Source organism: Furipterus horrens, unplaced genomic scaffold (genome assembly GCF_987537825.1).
Source record: "Furipterus horrens unplaced genomic scaffold, mFurHor1.1.pri manual_scaffold_4, whole genome shotgun sequence".
In the NCBI taxonomy this organism is placed as follows: Eukaryota; Metazoa; Chordata; class Mammalia; order Chiroptera; family Furipteridae; genus Furipterus; species Furipterus horrens.
In genome coordinates this window covers 67,318,302-67,338,967 of record NW_028327174.1, presented here as the reverse complement: position 1 = coordinate 67,338,967, position 20,666 = coordinate 67,318,302, and the positions used below count along the sequence as shown (strand labels likewise).

The following is a 20,666-nucleotide window of genomic DNA, read 5'->3' as shown; positions in this document are numbered from 1 at the left end:
TTGTGTTACCCAGCACACTTGTAGAACAGGGCATTATCTTTAAACATAAATCACGACTAGAAGAAAGCAATCAAATCTGGAATCAATAATTTTTTTCCTTTTTTGGGAATGCAATCATTTTTTTAAAATAAAAATTCAGTAAATGACATGACACAATCTATGCTGAGAAAATATTTATTTACTTTTAGTATCCATACTGAACATAAATTGTAGAAATGTTTCAAATTCTCAAAATCATCTTCATGAGTTAAATTATCATATTTTTTTAGATACGAGGAGGTGCCGATTAACAGAGTTTGGGTCACAGCACATTGGACAGAGGGGTCCATCTCGGATTGCTGCTCTGTGAGTCTGCACAGCAGCCAGAAGATAGCTTTAAAGGAGCTGCCAGCAGGAAATGGAGGAGCCTCAACACCAGGTAAATTATTCAAAGTATGCAGGTGACTAGCTGCCCGCCTGACGCAAGCATGAGCTGTACAGGACTCCACCTCTCAGTGTATTCCTTCCTATGAGGAATTAGAAACAATAAACAACGAAGCTTTCTAGACTATTTCAAATCAGATTTGTTAGTGCATCAAAGCAATCCCAGATTACATCAAGTGAGGTGTCCAAGACCACTCTGAGCCCTGCTGAGGGAGGGATAGGAAGCTCTGTGCTTGGCCCCTGACCAGGTGAGAGCCTCACCTGCCACAGGTTAGATCAGGCCTCACAAAACGCAGCCTGGGGCATGCAGGCTGGTGGCACAGGGCTTGGCTCTCCCCCTGGGACCTCCAAACACATTGGGGTTCCACCACATTTCCATCGTTACATCTCCTCCATTAAAACTTTGAGCCCCAGTTTAAGGATTTCCACTAATAGGTGGCTTATTATTTTTAATTGACTAAAAGAATTACACAGAGGGCCCTTTGTTTCAGAATAGCTCGAGGCAAGCAAGAAGGACTCCTTTCCCCAAAAGGGCAGATCTCATCCCCAGGCCTAAGGCTAACAGCTGGCATGCGCATAGTGAACGCTTTTCCCATTGGAGTCCTCAGTGTCCTCCCATGTCACTTCAAAGAGCTGTGACAACCACCTCCTCCCAGGCTGCCCGCCTCATGGCCCTGGCATTCTCAGCAGTGGCCAGTCTAGCATCACACAGCTGCAGTTGCAGCTGCCAACAGCTTTATGTTCTTGTGGCTGCCAAGGCTCTGTCCACAGCTGTGACCAATCAGTCATTTGGCAAAATGTGCTGAGCCATGACCATGTGCTAGGCAGGGGCCCAGATGCCCCTATGGTCACCCACCACTTCAGGGCTTGGAAGGCCTTCCTGCCACTGTCCCTGCCCTGTGGGCTCTGGGGTGAGAGAGAACTGGGTTGTACCCCAGCTTCATCACTTATAAGCTGTGTGATCACAGATGAGTTTCTTACCCTCTTGCACCTCCCTTCCTCTGGGTGCAACGAATGTAATACAAATGTAAAACGATATAATATGATGCCATATATAGATAATTTAACTCAGTGCCTAAAATACAGTGTTAAAGCCAGGGTTTCTCAACCGCAGCACTATTGACACTTTAGGAGGATAATTCTGTGCTGTGGGGGTTGTCCTGTGCATTGTAAGGTGTTGAGCACCATCCTCAACCTTTATATACGAGATGCCAGCACCCTCCACCTGTGACAACCAAAACTGTTTGCAGGCATGACCAAATGACCCTTGGGGGAACAAAGTTTTTCTTGTCAAGAACCACTTTGTAAAAACTAAAATAATAGTACCTGCTATGCCCACACTCAAGAAAAGCATGAGCTTACCCTTACAATGATCCTTTCAGAGATGTGGGCAGACAACAGATAGAACTGGTCTTGGTTAGCAGCATACAGTCCAACCACCAACATGAAGTATCTAATACAGAAATAGAAGACCAATGCCAACACGTCAGGGGACAAAGACATAATTTGTGCAATCAAATACCACCCCGCAGTTTATCAATAGTTATTTACCTAGATGGGTTTACTCATTTAAGGATTGCATATTTAAAGATTTTACTCCTCTTTAAGTTGCCCCTCCTAAGAAAAGAGAGAGCATTTGATTCACTTGCCATTGTTCTGGGCCCACCCTTTGCCCAGTCTGAGGTATCTGAACTGTGTGGCCTCCACTGGGGAGTCATCCTGCTGGGGGCCTGGGCCATCTGTGCTGACTCGGTGCAGGCTGCATTCCTAGGTCCTCAACCCAGCGCCGCTCACAAACACGTGAGCAACAGGAAGTCATTTTAGAGGTCCCTTTGTCCAGAGTCACCCAAGCCACATATCCTGGGCCTCAGTGGAGGATGACTCCTCAGCGTTTGCTCAGCCACCCCCGGCCCTTCCCACCCTAAGCTGCTCTCGGCCGGGTGCCCTGTACCTTCCTCATCCTCCAGCCATGCCTTCAGTCAAAGACCGGGACCCTCCCCTCCAATTGCTCCCAACAGTGATTTTCATCAGTTATTTCAGTTGCTTCTTCATATGTACCACCGCTGAGACATTTTTTAGATCAGACAACTTCTTGAAAGTAAAAATAAAAACTATCCTTATCAGAGAAACTTTTACTTTAATAACTGAATGAAAAAACTTCACCAACTTCCTCTGTAACACTCTACAAATTCTCCAATCCCTAGAGAATGAGTTCTCCTCTGTGTCTAAAGTAAATCAGTAATAGTAATAATCATTGCTGTTATTATTATTGGCTACCATCTACTGAGTGCTCAATGTGTCAAGAATTGAGCTAAGCAGTCTATCTACATTATTTCATTTAGAGCCCCCAAAAAACCCTATTGGAGTAGAAGATGGCTATTGTCCCCATTTTACAGAATAGGAAAATGAGTCTCAGAGAGGTTAAGTTATGTGCTCAAGGTCACCCAGCTAGTAAATGGCTGTATCATATATTCAAACTCAATTCTGTCCAGCTCTAAAACCTATATTCTAAAACCAGTGGTTCTCAAACAGGATCATACCTCAGGGTCACTTCGAGGGCTTGTTAAAATACAAATTGCTGGGCCTCACCACCAGGGTTTTTGATTCATTAGGTCTTTGGGGAGGCTTGAGAACTTGCTTATCTAAATAAGTGTTCAGGTTATACTATCTCTGATAGTCTTGGAACCACATTATGAGAACCACAGGTCTAAATAATTAATGCAAATTTATTTTCTTTTTTAATCAAAAAAGGCAGCAGCAAAGCTGCAGGGTTCAGGGCATCCTATTAGTGAGCAGCACACAGGTTTGAAAAATGCAGTCGGTCCTCCCTCAGCCCTTGCACAGCCATGACGCATAACTGCATGGTGACTCCAGAGACTCATGGAGGGAACCAAGGTGAGCAGGTTTGGCGCTGGGCAGGAGAGTAGGCATTGCAAGGGTGAGGAGGGAAGAGGCAGGATGTCTAAGGGTAAGTGAGATGTTAATAATCCGAATCAGAGAAGGGAGGGAGAAGGCTGAGGGAGGCCCCGTTTTCGAGTAGTAGGGCATAGAGGAGCAGAGGGTCCTGTGGAGGGCACTCCCTAGTTATACAAAGCACCAACCACCCAGATGGACACAGTGACACTGGTACCTCTGGTCAAGATTCGGTTTCCTCTTCTTCCTCATGTTATTTGCTGTGGTTTCACTGAAGTGTAGTCGGCCCAATGTTACTTTGGTGACTTGGTTGGCCAGTAAGTCAATTCTAAAACAAACAGCAGAAATACCAAGAGACTGTAAAAGAACACAGAGTCTTTGAGCATATGTAACCCATCTGAGACTCTCAAGCATGTTCAGTCCCCAGTTCCTATCTCACTGCAGAGGACAGTTTATTCCAGCCACTGATTTCTAATAAACCATCTATAGCATGGCCAGGCATGGGGCCAGGGAAGTCCACAGAATAAGCCTTGTGTGGAAATGCTCATTCTGCATGAGGTCAAGCCCAGAGTTTCTGACTCATAAGGGCCATATGCTCCCGGTTACCACATATGGATTCTTTTACTGCCACAAGGAGGAGAAAATACTTATTTTATTTGCACTTTGCTTCTATAGCACTCACTTCCTCACTGAAGCAGGTTCCCTAGGTTCCTCGTGAATTCCTTCACATCTCTTTCATGTATTTTCTCTCTCCAGGCCTTGCTGTGGGAGGCTGCTTGCTCCTAAGGATGACCACACTCAGCCTTCCCCACGCAAGGGAGAGCCAGATGCACCAGGCAGATTGAGAGCCGTGTTTGTACACAAGGTTCCTGCTTGAGCATCAGGCTGAGCTCCTGCCTGGTCCCAGCTAAGGGGCATCTTCTTCCCAGCCCAAATGGGACTGACTCAGGATCAAAACACTAAATGTCTCAATGGTATCCTAGCCAAATCAGTTGTTGAAAAGCAAATCCCACTCCAAAGTGATTCTACAGAGCACTCTCTCTTTGGACTAGCATGTGGCTTTGGATAATCCCAATCCTGTATGCTTTCTGTTTTGGAACCCATTAAGCAATCTATCAACACAACTTTAAAAGAGAAGAAAAAATAAATTGTAAGCACAGGATGGATTCAGAGCCTTAAAGTTAATTCTATCCACAACATACTCATTTAAATGAAAAATTAAAAGATCTAACCATAATCTACCTCAAGGAACCAAGGTTGTTAGCAAGGTTGTCAGTAGTAAATAATTATAAAAATAAAAATATCTTAAAAATGGAGCTTTTTATAAGGAATTTTTTGCAATTATTTCAATGCATTTTACCTACTTTTTGTTGATGGCCTGTGTTCATAAATTAATATATTATTATTTAGTTTCTACAGTAGGATTCATTTTAAATAAGCAAAATAAATTGGGCAATTGGTCTTCTTCCCAAAACATTCACAAAGGAATTCAGAAAAGAAGCTCTTACTTAACAGGATTGAAAATCTTTTTGCTTCTATCTGCTTGGGATTATTCAATAGCAATCACTTCATTGGTGGCTTCCACCTGTGTAAAACAACATACATTAAAAAAAGAAAATCATTTCATTAATTTATTAATAAAAATGATCAGTAGTAAATAATGTACAAGTAACTTAAAAGTTTTCCAATGTATTATTCTAGGCACTGGGCAGGAGGGGCAAGCCACTGAAAAGACATATAAACAATGGCTCTGAGCGTAAAGCAGTGTGCTGTTGGCGGGAAAAGATACAAATAGCTGTAAAACTACACAGTGAAAACACAAGACCACACAGCGTTTCAGGTAAACAGCGAGTACGGAACTGGGTAGTAGAAACATCAGTTGCAAACACAGGAGCAACACAGCTGAAAGCAGGCGTGCGTTCATGCACTCATGCATTCATTTCTTCTCTAAATCCTTGTTGAGCACCTGCTGGGCATCAGGCATTGCTCAAGGCCTTAGAGATGAGAAGTTGACCAAATTAACAGAAATCCTTACCCTTGCAGAGCTTACATTCTAATAATAAAAAGCAATGATAATAAAAATAAAGTATAGGAGATGACATTTATTCAGTACTTGCTACACTCTTCTTATCATTAGTGAACAGTGGCAACAGCGTGGTGGGATCTGCCATGTCATCTATGGCTGTGGGTATTCATTCACACAGCAGCGATCTTTCTGAAAAGCCACTGGGCAACCTACATCAAGAGATTCATAATGTTCATATTGTTCATGTGTAAATTCCTCTGCTGGAATTTATCCTCATGCAAAGGTGAGTATATACAGATGTTTACTGCAGTTTTATTAACAAGAACAAAAAATTGAAAATAAAACTAACAATAATACAGGAATTCATAGAAATAGGTAGCATTTTTATAAACAATAGTTGATAGAGTCTTTAACATCATATTGTGTTATTTTTTACAATATATTAACAATATGAGATCAATTCTAAAAACAGAAAAATAAGGAAAAAATAAGCTACCAAATGGTGGATCCCAAATATGAATGATTTTTTTCTCTTCTTCATATTTTTCTATTATGTTCCAAAATTTTTACAATAAATTATTACTTACAAAATTGGAAGAACATGGGTTTTGGTTTTTGTTTGTATTTGCTTTTGTTTTGCTCTGTTTGGGTTTGGTTTGGTGGAAGAGCTCAGTGTGGAGGAAGAGCAGCTGATGTTTCCAGTAGTCCAGCCCCATTTTGGGAAGCTAAGCCCAGGATAATGGTCAGAATAAAATATGTGGACAACAGCTACTCTTCCCCCTAAGGCGCTGAATCTGAGGTAATAATTTATTAGATACTTATTGACTAATCAAAAGTCATCCTACCTGCATTTTAAACTCAGCTCTATCATTTATTATCTTGGATGAATTGTGTAACATACTGAGCCTCAGTCTCCCTACTCTGTTAAACTGGAAGGGGGGGTGGCATTGACAAGATTAGTGGTTCATCAACTTGTTTAAGTCAGGGACCTCTTTGAAAATATGGTGAAAACTTTGAATCTGCTCCATTTGAAATGAACCAGCATCAAAAAGCATAAAATAATTAAGACTACATTTAGTAAAAGAAGTACAAGATTTATTCACTGAAAACTGCAAAACTACAATCTGAAGTGGTGTCATATTTTGCCAGTTTCTGAGTCCAGGTTTAAGAAATTAGTAGATTCTGCCCTGACTGGTGTGGCTCAGTTGGTTGGGCATCAGCCCACAAAGAGAAAGGTCACTGTTTTGATTCCTAGTCAGGGCACACGCCTGGGCTGTGGATTCAGTCCCTGGACAGGGTGCATACGAGAGGTAACCAGTTGATGTTTCTCTCTCACAGTGATGTTTCTCTTCCTCTCTTTTTCCCTCCCTTCTTCTCTCTCTCCCTCCCTTCTCCTCTCTCTAAAAATAAATAATAAAATCTTTTGAAAAAGAAAAGAAAAGAAATCAGCAGCTTCTGCTCCCTCTGTCCCAGAACATTTATTCTTAGAACCCATCCACTGTGCTGGTGGGGAAACATAAGCTATCCTATAGAGAGGCAGTATGGAAAAGAGCCAAGGCCTCCCAGCTATGGCTCCTTTGAGCTCCTGGCTGATGGCAGCACGGACTTGACAGACAGGTAAGTTAGCCTTCTTGCAAACTGGACCCAGGTCCAGGTGAGCTGCCCCAGCTGATGACTCCTGAACAGAGATGGACTATCAGAGCAAAGCCCTACCCAAGTTGCAGCTTTGTGACCCAAATAAATGACTGTTAGTATTTTATGTCACTGAGTTTTGGGGTAGTTTGCTATGCAACAACACACTACTGGAACACTTTAATAAATGTTGGCTGAAATTAATGGAACTAAATAAAAGACTTACCTTAACCCCAAACGCTTTCAAGTAAAACATTTCTATTGGCTTTAGGCCCATTTGGGTTTTGACAAATTTCGGACTTCCCCAAACTTGGATGTAGATGGTTATCTGAAAATGGTTCTTCTTCTGACAAACAAAAGCTTCATCTGCTGGTGAAAAATTGAATCCTTTGTCTGTGACAACTCGATAACCTATATTGGGTCTATGAAAAGAGGAATCAATAAACCAGTTTTAGAAACATTTTCTACACATTTTTTTTCATTAACCCTGTTAATTGTATAAACATTTCAAGAAAATATAATGCAGAAAGTTCCTTTTGCTATATTTAATCAATCAGCTTTGTGAATTTTTACTGAGAAAATGAAAATGATATTTCAAAACACAGCTGGCTCCCTCACAGCTTTTTATCTTCTCACAAGGAAGGAGCACAATTCTCACCAAATGGAAGCATTGTTTCCTCAGCCTGCCTTTCCCTTTGTGCTTTCTAGACATCTACAATCATTTGACTCCACCATGCAATAGAAAGACATAGGCTAGAAGTTGGGAAATCAGTGCATTACTCAAACTTGTAAAATATTTGGAATAGAATTTATCATTTTGCTCCTTTAAAAAAAAGAAGTCTTGCTCTGGCTGGTGTGGCTCAGTGGACTGAGCGCCAGCCTGCAAACCAAAGGGTCGCTGGTTTGATTCCCACTCAGGGCACATGCCTGGGTTGCAGGCCAGGTCCCCAGCTGGGGACACGACAGAGGCAACCACACAGTGATGTTTCTCTCCCTCTCTTTTTCCCTCCCTTCCCCTCTCCCTAAAAATTAACAAATAAAATCGTTTTAAAAACGGCTCTAAATTTCATCATCAATACCATATTCAAATAGTTATTTAGATGAATGAATATTCAGCCTACTGGTGATCATGTAAATAAAATAAACAAGTCAAAAATATGAGGAATAGCTTTACACCAGATTAACTACAGTCAGTCATACTACTGATTGAAAGTTTGTTTTCCCAGATAGAGGTCATTTCCTTTTTATCCACCCAATCCGAATAGCAACACAAACCTATTACGCTGGTTATTTGTGCAGAAAGGGATGCAATGGTGGTAAACAGGCTAAAAAAATCAGACTCTTGCTTTACTTGTTTTAATCAAATCATTTTCAATAGAATGTTACATGTTTAATTAAATGCTTAAACATTTTTACATGTTTAAATACTTTTAAATGTCAATAAAAATAAAACATGTTTAATGTGAAACATTTTCAAGGAGAGAAGAGAATATAAAAGTTGAAAACTCCTTTGGTGAGTTTTTTTATACACGTAGATAAGGAACATGACTTTTAACTTATTGAGGTTTCTAAATGTGGGTTTTTCCTCAGGAAAGAAGCACCTTCCCAGGAGCACAGGTGAAAGAGGGCAGTACTTACTGCGGTGCTAGCTCTCTACTACCGTGTGGATTTTTGCATCTCCATTTGGAAGGCGGCCATTATAATGAACAACATAGAGTTTCTAAATTGTCCTCTAATTCCAGAGACAGAAAATATTAATGGGTTTCTTGGGTAAGTAGTGTTAGTGTTCTTTGCAAATAAAGCACCCTCACAATGAATCAAGCCACTGGGTCATTGATTACCCTCAAGTAGCTGATTCGTCAAATGCCCCACAATCACAGTGCCTGCCAGCAGTACCACGAAAATCCACTGAATGAAGAATTTGATAAAGACGATGTGTCTTATGCCATCTGGGAACTTTATATTGGCTCAGGTTTCTAGAACTAATCTGTTAATTTGCTAATCTAAAGGCTAGATGAATTGAACTGTATAGATTTTACTACAGAGGGTAATAAGAACTATCTTGGTTGAGGAAAAAAAAGGAAATATCTTTTTGTGATCTTCCATGTTTCACCATCAAAAACCCTGAAGAAAGCAGGTAAGATTGACAACTCAGGTATGAGCACTAGCCTGAAACTTAAGGACAGCTATAACACATTGAATCAACCAACAACAATTATACCATTGAAGATTTTCTGAATCTTAAACACCAATCTCTGGTTAATGAAATCTACCTAAGAATAGCAACTTTGTTTTTGATATCAAAAGTCAATTAAACTGGCTTATTAAAAACTTTTTAATACATGCCTGAAATATCATTCAGGAAAGAAGAGATCTGATAAATTTTCAGTCCCCTAATGTTAATTTAGGGAAACAATATTTTTGTAACAATTTAGATGTAAAAATCTAAGAAGGCACAAATGATTATCTTTATTAATAGTGAAATCAAGAGGGTCTGAATTCTAATCCAGATGAATATTGCCTTCATTTATGATTAAGAAAAGTGAATTATGGCTTCAAAATACATCTTCCTCTATTCCTTTGAGTTGATACCATTTGTGTTCCCCCTTTTTTTCTAGATAAGTCAAGCATAAATTTGCTGTTCAATAAACTTTAGAAAATAATCTATTCAAGTAAGAAGAGAGATAACAGTTACCTCAAAAGCTTAATTAACTCAGATGCATAGAGACCAGGAAGCATGAAAGGTGTCAATTAAAACATTGTGCATGTGACCCATAGGGAACAGAATGCTGGAGGAAAGAGGGGTACCAGGCAGAGGGGTGCAAAGGGAAAAAATTGGGACAACTATAACAGCATAATCAATAAAATATACTTAAAAATACTGTGCATGTGTGTGACAGTTTCAGATCTTGGTACTTATAGTTGAGGCAGCATATGGGACACTCCCCAAAAGATCACATAAAGGCTAAGACTCAAAACCAAGACCTACGGACTCTTCCGTTCTTTTCCTAAGCGCACACAGTGGTAGACACAAAGTTATGACATTTCAATGATACAATTAGCAATTTGCTTTTTTCTCTCTCCTGTTAAACACACCAACTCCAAAGTCTATTTACCTCTTTAGATTTTGTTTTAAAGAAAAGATTTCCTTCCAATTCATCTTACATAAAAATTCTAAAAATAAGTTTTCTCTTAAAGAAGTTATATTTGAATTTAGAAAATACCATGAAGGCCCTCAAGTTTGTAGACCAATGCTTTGCCTTTCATATTGTACTTATTACTTGAAAATTTTAATCTTTAACCACTAACATTTTCTAGTGTTTCAGAAAGCCATTTATATTCAATAAAAATTCTAGAAGACTTAGATGGATAAATTAAATCCTAAGGAAAAAAGAAAAGTGCTAAAGAATGGTTAAGAACAATAATGGATAAGTCCACATTTGCTTCTTGAAAATGTAATGTCATAAGTGTAAAATGAAACTTTTCAAGTTTAAGGATATTTTGTAGGGTTTGATTTCAGTCTCTGAATACAAAGCCACTGATGTCTATAATTATTTCAGGGTGTATTTATAATGAACTTGACAATAGATGCTGAGGGAGGAAGGTGTTACCAGCTAAAAATTTATTGTGGCCCCTAAAATGTATTTTCTGGAATTTTAAGTTAACTGTAGGATTCAATGTTGGTAATTTGAGAAATCTCCATTTTCCAGATTTTAGCTTAAACTGAGCATGTGATCTGCGAAAAATTCCCTCTCCCTCCCTCGTTTAGTGGGTAAATTATAACAAGTTAGAATCATAAGTCTGGATTCCTGATAGCCGGAAACCCACGCCCCAGCTCTTCACCAGGTAGAATGCAAACCATAAGGAGTAAGTCACACTTTCTCACTGGGCCCACCATTTGATCAGGGTGGCATCAAAGCCCACATCTTGGGTTTGGTCTTGAGAGTTAGCACTGCCTTTCCTCCCTCACTTTCCAGCCCACCACAGGCGGTTCCTGAAGCCACTTACAGTTTCTCGTAATGATCATTTAATAAACTATGCCAAGGAACACTTTAGTACGGCTGCCACTTCAGAGCAGGAGAGCACTAGTCAGCAGGCATCACGTTCCGTCCTTCATTGTCATGATCTTGCAGTTTGCTGCCGTAACTTCTACTCATCACTGCAAAGAAATAGGTGTGTTAGAGCTTTCCCCCAAGGCTGCTTTCCTACACTCACAGACAGCTGCATGAAGCTAATGAACAGGCCATGTAGAAAGCAGAGTGACCACGTGGGAAGCAACAAGAGTTGGGAGGTGGGAGGCATGTGGCTGGCCTTGTTTCCTCATCTATAGAAAGAGCAGCTTGAGGTCAGTGATCTCCAAGGTGCCAAGGTGAGTACTTGTTGGAGACATTGCCATCAGTATCTATCTTCTCTACTTCCTGCACAGCATCCCCTCACTTCCATTCTGTGTGGTTCCTGTGATGGCCATGTTCAGCCTCAGGAGGGTACGGGATCTGGCTAGGCTTGGTCAGTCCAAGTTGAGCATTCACTATTTGCATCAATAATTGCATCAAGTAGACACCTGGTCTAATCCAATCCAAGCAGAATGGATCTCAGCATGACTGGGAATGAGGGCTCAACAACACTGAGTCTTTCCCATGAGTTTTGCACCTGTGAGGTACATCCCCAAGATTGTGGGACAGAAGGGAAAGCCTGCCCGGGAAGGAGGCAATGCAGCATGAGGCACAATTGAGAATGAAGGGCACCCAGGCTTGATGGTGTGATTTGAGTTCTGGGATCCAGTCCTAAACTCTTGTATCAGAGAAGCCAATAAATCCTCTGGTTTTGTTTGTTTGTATATATGTATGTATGTATGTAGTTTGCTTAAGGCAGTTTAAGGTTATGGCTTTTGTCTTCTGTTTCTTTGTTTTTATCAACTGCAATCAATACATTCTAGTTTGTTACAGGTCCCTTGTGGCACCAAGATTCTGTGGTCCAATTAGCTTTTTGAACTTAGACGAGTTATTTATTCAGTTACTGTCTTATTTCCCTCAACTTCAAAACAGAAATTAAAATAGGTGTCTTGCCCAAGTTGCAACATCCCACAAGCAGAGAGAATGATAGTGACAGTACTTTCAGAAGCTGATACCAAGATACAATGACAGAAAATACCTTGTTAGTATGTAGTGCTAACTATATGCATTTGTTACTTTTGTATATCAGAAAGCGTTGAATAACAGCAATTTCACACGTGCAAGATACCATTTTTGCATAATCCTTGCACATTGTCTTAATCTGAGTATGCCTCCAAACTGTACGATTCAACCGCAGAAAATTTTTATGTAAATTCAATTGGTACGTTTGTTGTTTCCTTTTTCTTTTAATGCTCCCACCAGCACTCATGCCTGACAGAAGGAGTGAAAAGGAAGTAGTGGTTGTTCATGAGTTCAGGTGCCGGCTGCAAGAAGAAGGAGAAATACAACATTTAGCTCCTACAGAGCGTGCACTTGGCTCACAGCTTGGAAAATGCAGGGGGCTGTGCCCGGGATTTCTTTCACTCATCTAACCGCCTTCATACTTTCATTGAGGACTTCCTAAAATAAATAACAGGGCTGCTTCAGGTTGCCTTTGATCCCAAATGCCACATAAAATGTGTTTTCCTTGGGGTATCGCTATTATATGTCACCTAAGCAACCCATCTTTTTTTCTTTTCTTTTTTTTAATAAATATGAATTTGGGAATAATTTTGCAGAATCCTGAGAAACTTTTTCCCACCTATAAATAAAGAGGTCGGCAATGCATGGAACACTTTGTGTCCTCAGACCTCCAAAAGTTACCTGGCCTTAAATATTTTCAAAACAACAAATCTTTCTATCATATACCAAATTCAGAGAAAGCGAGAAACTAGTTCTTTCATCTTTATTTTCTTCCTCGCTCCTCCATTGAAGAGAGGATACAGGAAGTTCAAGACCTTAAAGTTTAGAAGTGAGTTTCACAACTCTAAACTTAATGGCTATACAATCTTAGGGAAGTGGTTTAAGGACTCTGGGCTTCAGTTTCTTCATCTGCAAAATGGGAGTAACCAGATGATACCTGCCAGGACTGTTAAAGAGATTCAATGAATAATGTCTGTAAGTGCTTAGCACAGCGTCTGTCACCAGTAAGAGTTTGAACAATGGTGTGTTTATCACACTACTTGTTTCAGCTCAGGTGACTCAGTTATTCCCAGGAAGCCTTGGCAAATACTTCTGTTCTTGGCCTCCTGGTAACGCTATCTGATGGGAGTGAGTTGCAGCTAATTCAGGCCCTTCCTCACTCAAGCATGGTAGCAAGGGCCTGGTGCCAGGAGAGGCAGCTGAAGGCCAGCTCCACTCCTCCAGGTGCAGGTTGGGAGGGTGGGCAGTGGGCAGGGAGCATTGTCCTCAAGGATAATGGCATTTCCCACCTTTTCTCATAGGAGCAAAAGTATCAAGGCAGCCACTCCAATGGGGCTGACATAGTCGTAGCTTCTCCTGAAGCTGGCTATCAGCTGGAAAAACCCAGCACTGGGAATCTGGGACCACAAGCTCACACAAAAATTGCTGGCACAAGCCTGAGCCTATTCAGGGATGTATTAATACTAATAAAAATACCTACTATTCCTGTGTGTTTTCTGAACCATAGGCACTGTCCCAGACATTTGACATAGTTGCTTATCAACTCATCAACTCATCTTCAAGGTTAGAATTTCATTTTAAATAGACTTTTTTTATTAACATATACATGATAAAGGCACATCAATCATTGGTACACAATTTGATACATTTTAATAAAATGAATTATACCAGGTAATTACCACAAATAAACAGGACAGTCTAGCACTCTAGAAGAGAGCCTTCTGTCCTCTTCTCATCACTACTTTCTTTTGCCCAAGAATCATCACTATTCTGAAATCTAACACCACAGAGAAGTTTGTAGAAATGGAATAATATGATAGGTATTCTTAAGTGTTGATTTCTTTGGCCCAATTTATCTTTATGAGATTCACTTATTATTGCAAATGGCAGTTGTTTGTTCATTTTAGTTGCTGTATAGTACTCCATTATATGAATATACCACAATTTATCCTGCCCTTGATGGTTTGTGGTTATTATGAGCAATGCTACCATGAATATTTCTGTGCATATGTTTTAGTGGGCATATGTGAATTTTCTGTAAGGTATATTCCTAGGAGAGGAATCACTGGGTCCCAGACTATGCTTTAATAGACGCAGTCAAACAGATTTAGAAAGTGGGTGTGAGGAATGGATTCTTAATCTCATTCAACAAATATGGAAGTGGGTTCAAAGACCTAAAATAACTTGCTTAGTGTCACAGCTGTTCAGTGGAAGAGACAGGACTCATGCTACACTGAGGATTTCTTGAGAAAATGTAACAGAAGAGAGAAGCAGGAATGTGAAGGCAGCAAACTGTCCAAGTCCCAACCTTTTGGAAAAAACTCATAGCTTGAGTTTGAATGTCTTTCAAAATATTTTCTTATGCATTCCTTTTTTAAAAATCTTGGAAATGAGTGAAGTAGAATTTATGATTCTTATTTGATAATCAAAAAAAATGAGGCTTTAAAAGTTCCCAGTTGCTGGAGAGATGAGACAGAATCTTCTTATTCTACAGTGTGAATTCAACCACTGCACTTCTCACTGGGGGCCAAAGGTCACAAATCTGGAGCTGACAAACCCTTTTATACTTGAGGAGCAAACAATATGAGGCCATGAACCTTTTTATATTTGGGATTCAGATTAGGTGGGACCAGGAATCCTCTCATATTTGGGGTCCAGCCCATGTGGGGCTGGAACCAGCTAACAGGAGCCTCCCCACCAGCTGCTCTCTCTCAGAGCAAAAATTTATATATGGTCACAGCAGCCCAATAATTCTACATTGTAAGCTCTATAAATGGAGATCTTGGAACCCTTGGTCAAAGTGAACTGTTGAGGACAAGGTCACCAAAAAACACCTTACTGATTGACTTAGAACATTATCTCCCACCCTGGCCATGTGGCTCCCATAAACCAAAAGGTCACAGGTTCAATTCCTAGTCAGAGCATGTACAGAAGGTAATCAATGTTTCTTTCTCTCTCTCTCTCACTCTGTCTCCCCCCACCCCACCCCTTTTCTCTCCTCTCTTTTTCTATAGCCAATAAGCATGTTCTCAGGTAAGGATGAAAAAAAGGAAGAACATCGTCTCCTATCAAAAATCCTGCCTATGAGACTAGCATAACCTCTTCTTCCTCTGCCCATGTGCCATTTCCCAGGATCTTTGTAAAATCCCTGGGCCTTGGCAACATCAAATCTGAGCACTCCACTAGAAACTTCTGCTGTAATGAAAACACGGCACTTGGATCAGCTGAGTTTTGTAGGGGTATTTTTTCCCATTATTTTTTGCCCATCTGCTCATTATTATTCTAGAATCATTGTCTGGAGCCAAATATCTTTAGCCAGCTTTTCAATGACCTTTGAATAGGTGTTCAACAAGGGATTCAAGGTTTTCTGTCTGTTGGGACATTTCAGTTAGTCTTCTGTGACTGTTCTCTGGAGAGGCTGAAAAATCAATGCCCTTTCCAGGGACAGGCAGCAGAAGAGAGCAGCACAGGATGGAGCTTAATTCTGCAGTGACCAGGACAATTTGAGCAGCACTCTGGTTAGATGAGGAAACTCTCAGAAGGTTTGGGTGACTTGCCCAGTCCCCTCAGTGAGCTGGTGCATCTGTGGGAAATCGAACAGATGGTTCTCTCGTCTGGCTGGGAATTTACTCATCCTTCTGTGTTTGAGAATCCTGCTGAAGCTGCAGGCTGGACGCAAGGATCCCTGCAGAAATTAGAGTAACCTTTCATAGGAAGATGGATGGAAAGCACTATATTATCTGGAAAGGGGCCTTTATTTTGTATGTTGTGTTGCTAGGGTGGAATAATTAAAATCAAGCAACAGTTGGGCACAGTGGATCTATGCAAAAGAAAGGAAGATAGTAAGAGGTTTGGTTTATACAAGGGCTGGAGGTCCAGCACGGTTCTGCCACAGCCGTCCCAGGAGACGGCGATGTGGAGGACTGAGCTGAGAGGACAAAGTCGTCATCCATTGAAGGACCCCCAGAGGCCATGTTGGAGCTGAGGTCAAACGTCCTTGAAAGCTCCAGCTCTTATGGAGCTGTGAAAGGCAAAAGCAGCAACATAAGCCAGCGAGAAAGTCACACGCATTGCCTTTCAGGGCAGGATAAACCTCTGGAGTCCGGGGACAATAGTGGGAGAGGGAGCCCCAAGAGGGAAATCTTGGACTTCTTGCCAACCTGGTGCACAGGAATAAAGGAGATGTGACTTACTACCCTGAATCTGGGGCACTGTTCACACTGCCTACATTTGATCGTTCACAGTGGCTGATAGAATCGGTGTGTAGTATTACCCTCTTCCCTAGTACGTGCCATCGCATTTACTCTGAAAATTCTGAAGTTTAAGACTCCAGATTCAAAAAAACCTAATTTTTCTCAACTTGATCAGGTCTCTAAGTTCAAAACATAATGTGTCACATGTTCTATAAGACAAAGAACAAAGCAGGCTGACCCCCGCTGGGCATCAGATGGTGGTACTAAAAGACTTCTAAAACGATGTCACAAAATTTTGGAGATCTACTGGGAACCTCAGTTTTCTCCACCTTCCTGCTCCATGGGGAAATCCGCTCAAGGCTTGCTTCTGAGTACCTTCCATGAGCTGGCAGCACCCGAAAGGACCCTACACCCACCTCAGGCTTCCTGGGTCAGAACCTGCAGTTTACCACGTCTGCATGTTATCTGTGTTCTGTGCACACTGCAGTGGAGAAGGGGCACTGAACAAAGCAGCGAGTGTACCAGTTGGCCCTGGGAGGTGCTGCCAGTTGTACAGCTTCCCCAGGCCTGGAGTCTGGGTCCTCTGAGACTCATGACCCTTGAAATGGAAAGGACTGGTCTTTCATCTCCAGGAGGAACTGAGGATGGCATCTCTCCCCGGGAGCTCCTGTAGGATCTACCTAAGACTGCAGGAAACATTATGTCAAGAGGGAAGAAATAAACTCCCGGAGCCTGTCACTGCCCTTTTATGAGAGAGAAAATATTTTTGTAGGGCTGCTTCAAAGCTGGTTGAAAAAAAAAAAAAAGGCCCTGATTGAACGGGCAGCCACAACCCTGCGTCAGCTTACTTGGGCTGGAGTCCTGGGCCCATAGCTGACCGTCCCTGGGGTCCTCCAGTGCCTGTGAGCACTTTCTCTTCTTGGTTGGTGACAAAGGGGCTCTAAAATCAAGAAACCAACATGAAGATTAGGGTCCTTCTTTGCTTTCCATGTTACAACAAGTAAAATTCAATGTTCCACTTTTCTGCTGTCTGCCTTCCTGAGTCTAATTCTAATGAGTTGCAGTTCCTTGGGCCCTGCTAGTCTTCCAAACCTGGCCCATGCATGGAGTGGACAAAGCAAGCCCCTGTGCCAGGAGCCCTACCAGTCTCCAATTTCATTTACCTCTGGCCAATAGACCTGGGACTCACCTACTTGAAAATTAAGCTGTCAGAGGCAAAGGACTCATTGAGACAGAGAAGATACAGGCTTAAAATACAGGTACATATTCTACACCTGACATTTTTTTGCATGGAATTTTACCACAGGTTTTGATGGCCTTTATTATTTTGCCATTTTCTAAGTCCAAAAGGATGAATGAAAGGGGGAAAAGGAGAGAGGAAGGAAAAGAGAAGAAAGGAATATTAATGAAAGCTTATTTGATATATCTTTCTGAGAGCTCATTCACCAATTCCCTTGAATACTCCAGCTGAAGCTGCACATGGAAGCAGGCTTTCTCCGTCACCCAGACTCTCCCTCTATATTCCTGACACTAGCTTTTCACTGAATGAGGAGGACCTCGGGTTTAGTGGGTTATTAATTAAAGGTCTAAAGCCAAGAGCACTGGGCCTGACCCTGTCTGATACGTGACTCAACACTGCCATCTCCTGGAGAGGACGCCACTGTTCACTCTCCACGGGCACTGCCCGGGGCGGGCTGCTCTGAGGTCTTTCAAAAAAAAAAAAAAACCCTAAATCGTCTTGCTCCTTACCCAGGGTTGAGGCACAGAGGCTGCTGATGGTACAAACAAGTTATCCCCAGATGAGAGGGCACAGACTGGTCCGGGGCGGTCGCGGGGTGCCCGGTGTTTGGGTAGCAGTTGTGAGAGCGGCTGTGGATAAGGCCGGAGTCGCTCGTTTCGGGACACTGTGGCGGGTGCGCAGGCAGAGGCCCGGGGGTGGCAGCCGAGTGGTGGAAAGGAGCCGGAGTCCTCCGAGGCCAGCAGCAGGCACCTGGGGGAACACACAGGTGAGGGGGCCTCTCTTGCTCACCACCAGAGTTGAAGAAGGCTCGCGTTGTGCGGGAGATGGAGGGCACTCACCTTTGACCTGTGGAGGAGAGCAGGATTCTGATGTGGAGTAGGGTGGGGTATCTGGGGGCTGGCGCGTCCTGAGGATTAGAGACAGGCATTGCTTTTTTGTTGTAACCTATTCCATTATCATAGTTTTTGTCACAAACGGGAGGAGGCCCTCAGTGTACAGCACTCCCGGGGATGGTTCTGGGTGCTCCAGGGGCCAAAGCCCACCAGATCATGTCCAGTGTCCTGTGTTAAATCAATGGGCTTTGAGTCAGTCAGACCTGGGTTTGAGTTCCACCTCTTCCACTTCCTAGCTATATGTCCATAAACAAGTACTTAGCCTTTCCAGGCCTTGATTTCCTCATCTACAAAAGGGAAATAATCATTACGCTTTCCTCATAGCATCATTGTGAGAATTAAATGAGATACTGTATGTAAACCCATAACATAATGCCCCGAAAATAGGGAGTGCTCAGTAAACTTTAATTCACATTATTGTTGCTTTTTAACATTGTCAAGTTACTTACACCAGAGTGATGGTTGGACATATTGTTTGGGCTAAGACAATGTAAAACAGCACCATTAAAGCCAGTGTTTTCTGTCTCTGCTCTGGTAGATCCAAAAGCTCTTGGAAAAGGGCTCAGGGGTTTTATAAAGGAAATTTTTTAATGCCTGGGAGAAAAATCACAACATTTTTCTGTTTTATATCTTGAGGGGCAAGTAAAATGAGTACCACCACGAACAAATCGTGAAAACACCTGTTCCATGAAACCTCCAAGTCCCTTATGGTTGAGAAACTCTGTGATTCTAAGTCGTACAGAAGCACCACCACCCTCCCCTTGATTCTCTTGCTGGAGAGCATACTGCCATGCTTTCCTTGGTTAATTAAGATTTCAGTCTTGTACAATAAAGAGAAAAATCTGCCATTATTATTAACCAGGAAAGTTATGCTTTCTTCTCAAATTTGTCCTTTATAATTTATTCACTTCTTATTACTAAGGGAAGAAAGAACATACATTTACAGTTCTCTGAAAACCCCACCCAAAGGAAAGTAAAGGAAGAAAGAAGCATAAATGTGGAAGGACAGAGAAGCGTGCACAGAGACCACATCAGACCACATTTCAGTGACACCGGTGCAGACAGAAGTAGTATGGGTGGTGACTGGATCAGCAGGATGAATAAAAAACAAGACTTCCTGGGGTTGGCAGAGGGAACATAGGAGCCAACAGGAAGTTATCCAATTCTAATACAGCCCCAGAAAAGCCCAAGACATTAGAAGTAATAGGAGCCTCTGAATTCAGGGGTAAAATGGGGCTGATTGAAAGTTAGATGAAGAAGCAGCTGGACCCTTAGACCAGCTTCCCCAACACGTACAGCTACCTCCATGACCCCAGCAGAAGCTGAGAAAGCTTACTTTCTGGAAAAATGAGCAAGAAGACTATGGAGCTACTCCAAATGCTGAACTGTGAGACCTTTCCTCAACTTGGCTTTGTAAGCGTCCAAGCAGATTTCCCACAGTAGAAATTGGACGGTTGTTCCCTAGAAAAATTGATGTCATCAGGAGGGGAGAAATGATATTTTGAAGTCACTCTACGATGAAGTTCATCCTTTGAGAAGAATGGCTTGCATCCAGAATATCTTAAGAGCAAACAATGAAGGAACAGGCATTCTCACAAAACCTTTAATATTAAAGACAGAGAACAAACAACTAGATAATAAGAAGTGCAAAAGAATCACAAAAAGCTCTTCTGCTTCTGATATGATTGATAAGCTCCTACCAGACCTGACCCTCCCACAGATAAAAACTAGGAACTCTGGGGGAAAAATTTTTAATCTGCCCCAAAACAATAAAAGGAAACAAAAGCAAGATTTGGAAGGGGCACTGAAACTTGGACGAAGGTAATGGCATAAGGTGAGTTACCTGCTTACAGCTCTTAGCCTTCTGGCCAGTTCAATTCAGAACCACAAGAGCTAAAATGCCAATAGAAACCTACAGTCTTTCTGGCCAAATGAACCAGAGAACAGATTTTGGAGCAAACACAGCTGCTGAAAGTGAAAGGGTGTGAGGGAAATCTTGGAAAAGAGAGATTCAAAGAGAAGAAACCCAGATTCTGTGGGTAATTCTGCACAAGTGTCTGGCTGATTCCTAAGCTGTCCCTGAGTGGGGCTCACTGCACACAGCCCAACCAAAGAAAATAGGACCGAACTGAAATTTGATCTACTGCCCAAGAGATAGAGTTTACAAATTGAGTCTAAGCAAAGTAATTGCCTGGTATAACAAAAATATAT

The 20,666-nt window shown here is 41.8% G+C and overlaps 1 protein-coding gene across 1 annotated transcript in view; it reads right to left on the bottom strand.

The window, feature by feature from the left end:
- The window catches only part of MYRFL (myelin regulatory factor like), a 70,288-nt gene extending 50,525 nt beyond the window's left edge, over window positions 1-19,763 (bottom strand). The window contains 9 exon segments of the mRNA XM_090275148.1: window positions 1,786-1,876; window positions 3,554-3,664; window positions 4,845-4,921; window positions 7,221-7,416; window positions 11,003-11,153; window positions 17,171-17,262; window positions 18,072-18,312; window positions 18,402-18,507; window positions 19,758-19,763. Coding sequence (XP_090131274.1) covers window positions 1,786-1,876; window positions 3,554-3,664; window positions 4,845-4,921; window positions 7,221-7,416; window positions 11,003-11,153; window positions 17,171-17,262; window positions 18,072-18,312; window positions 18,402-18,507; window positions 19,758-19,763 — 1,071 coding nt within the window.
- Between the last annotated feature and the right edge of the window lie 903 nt (window positions 19,764-20,666).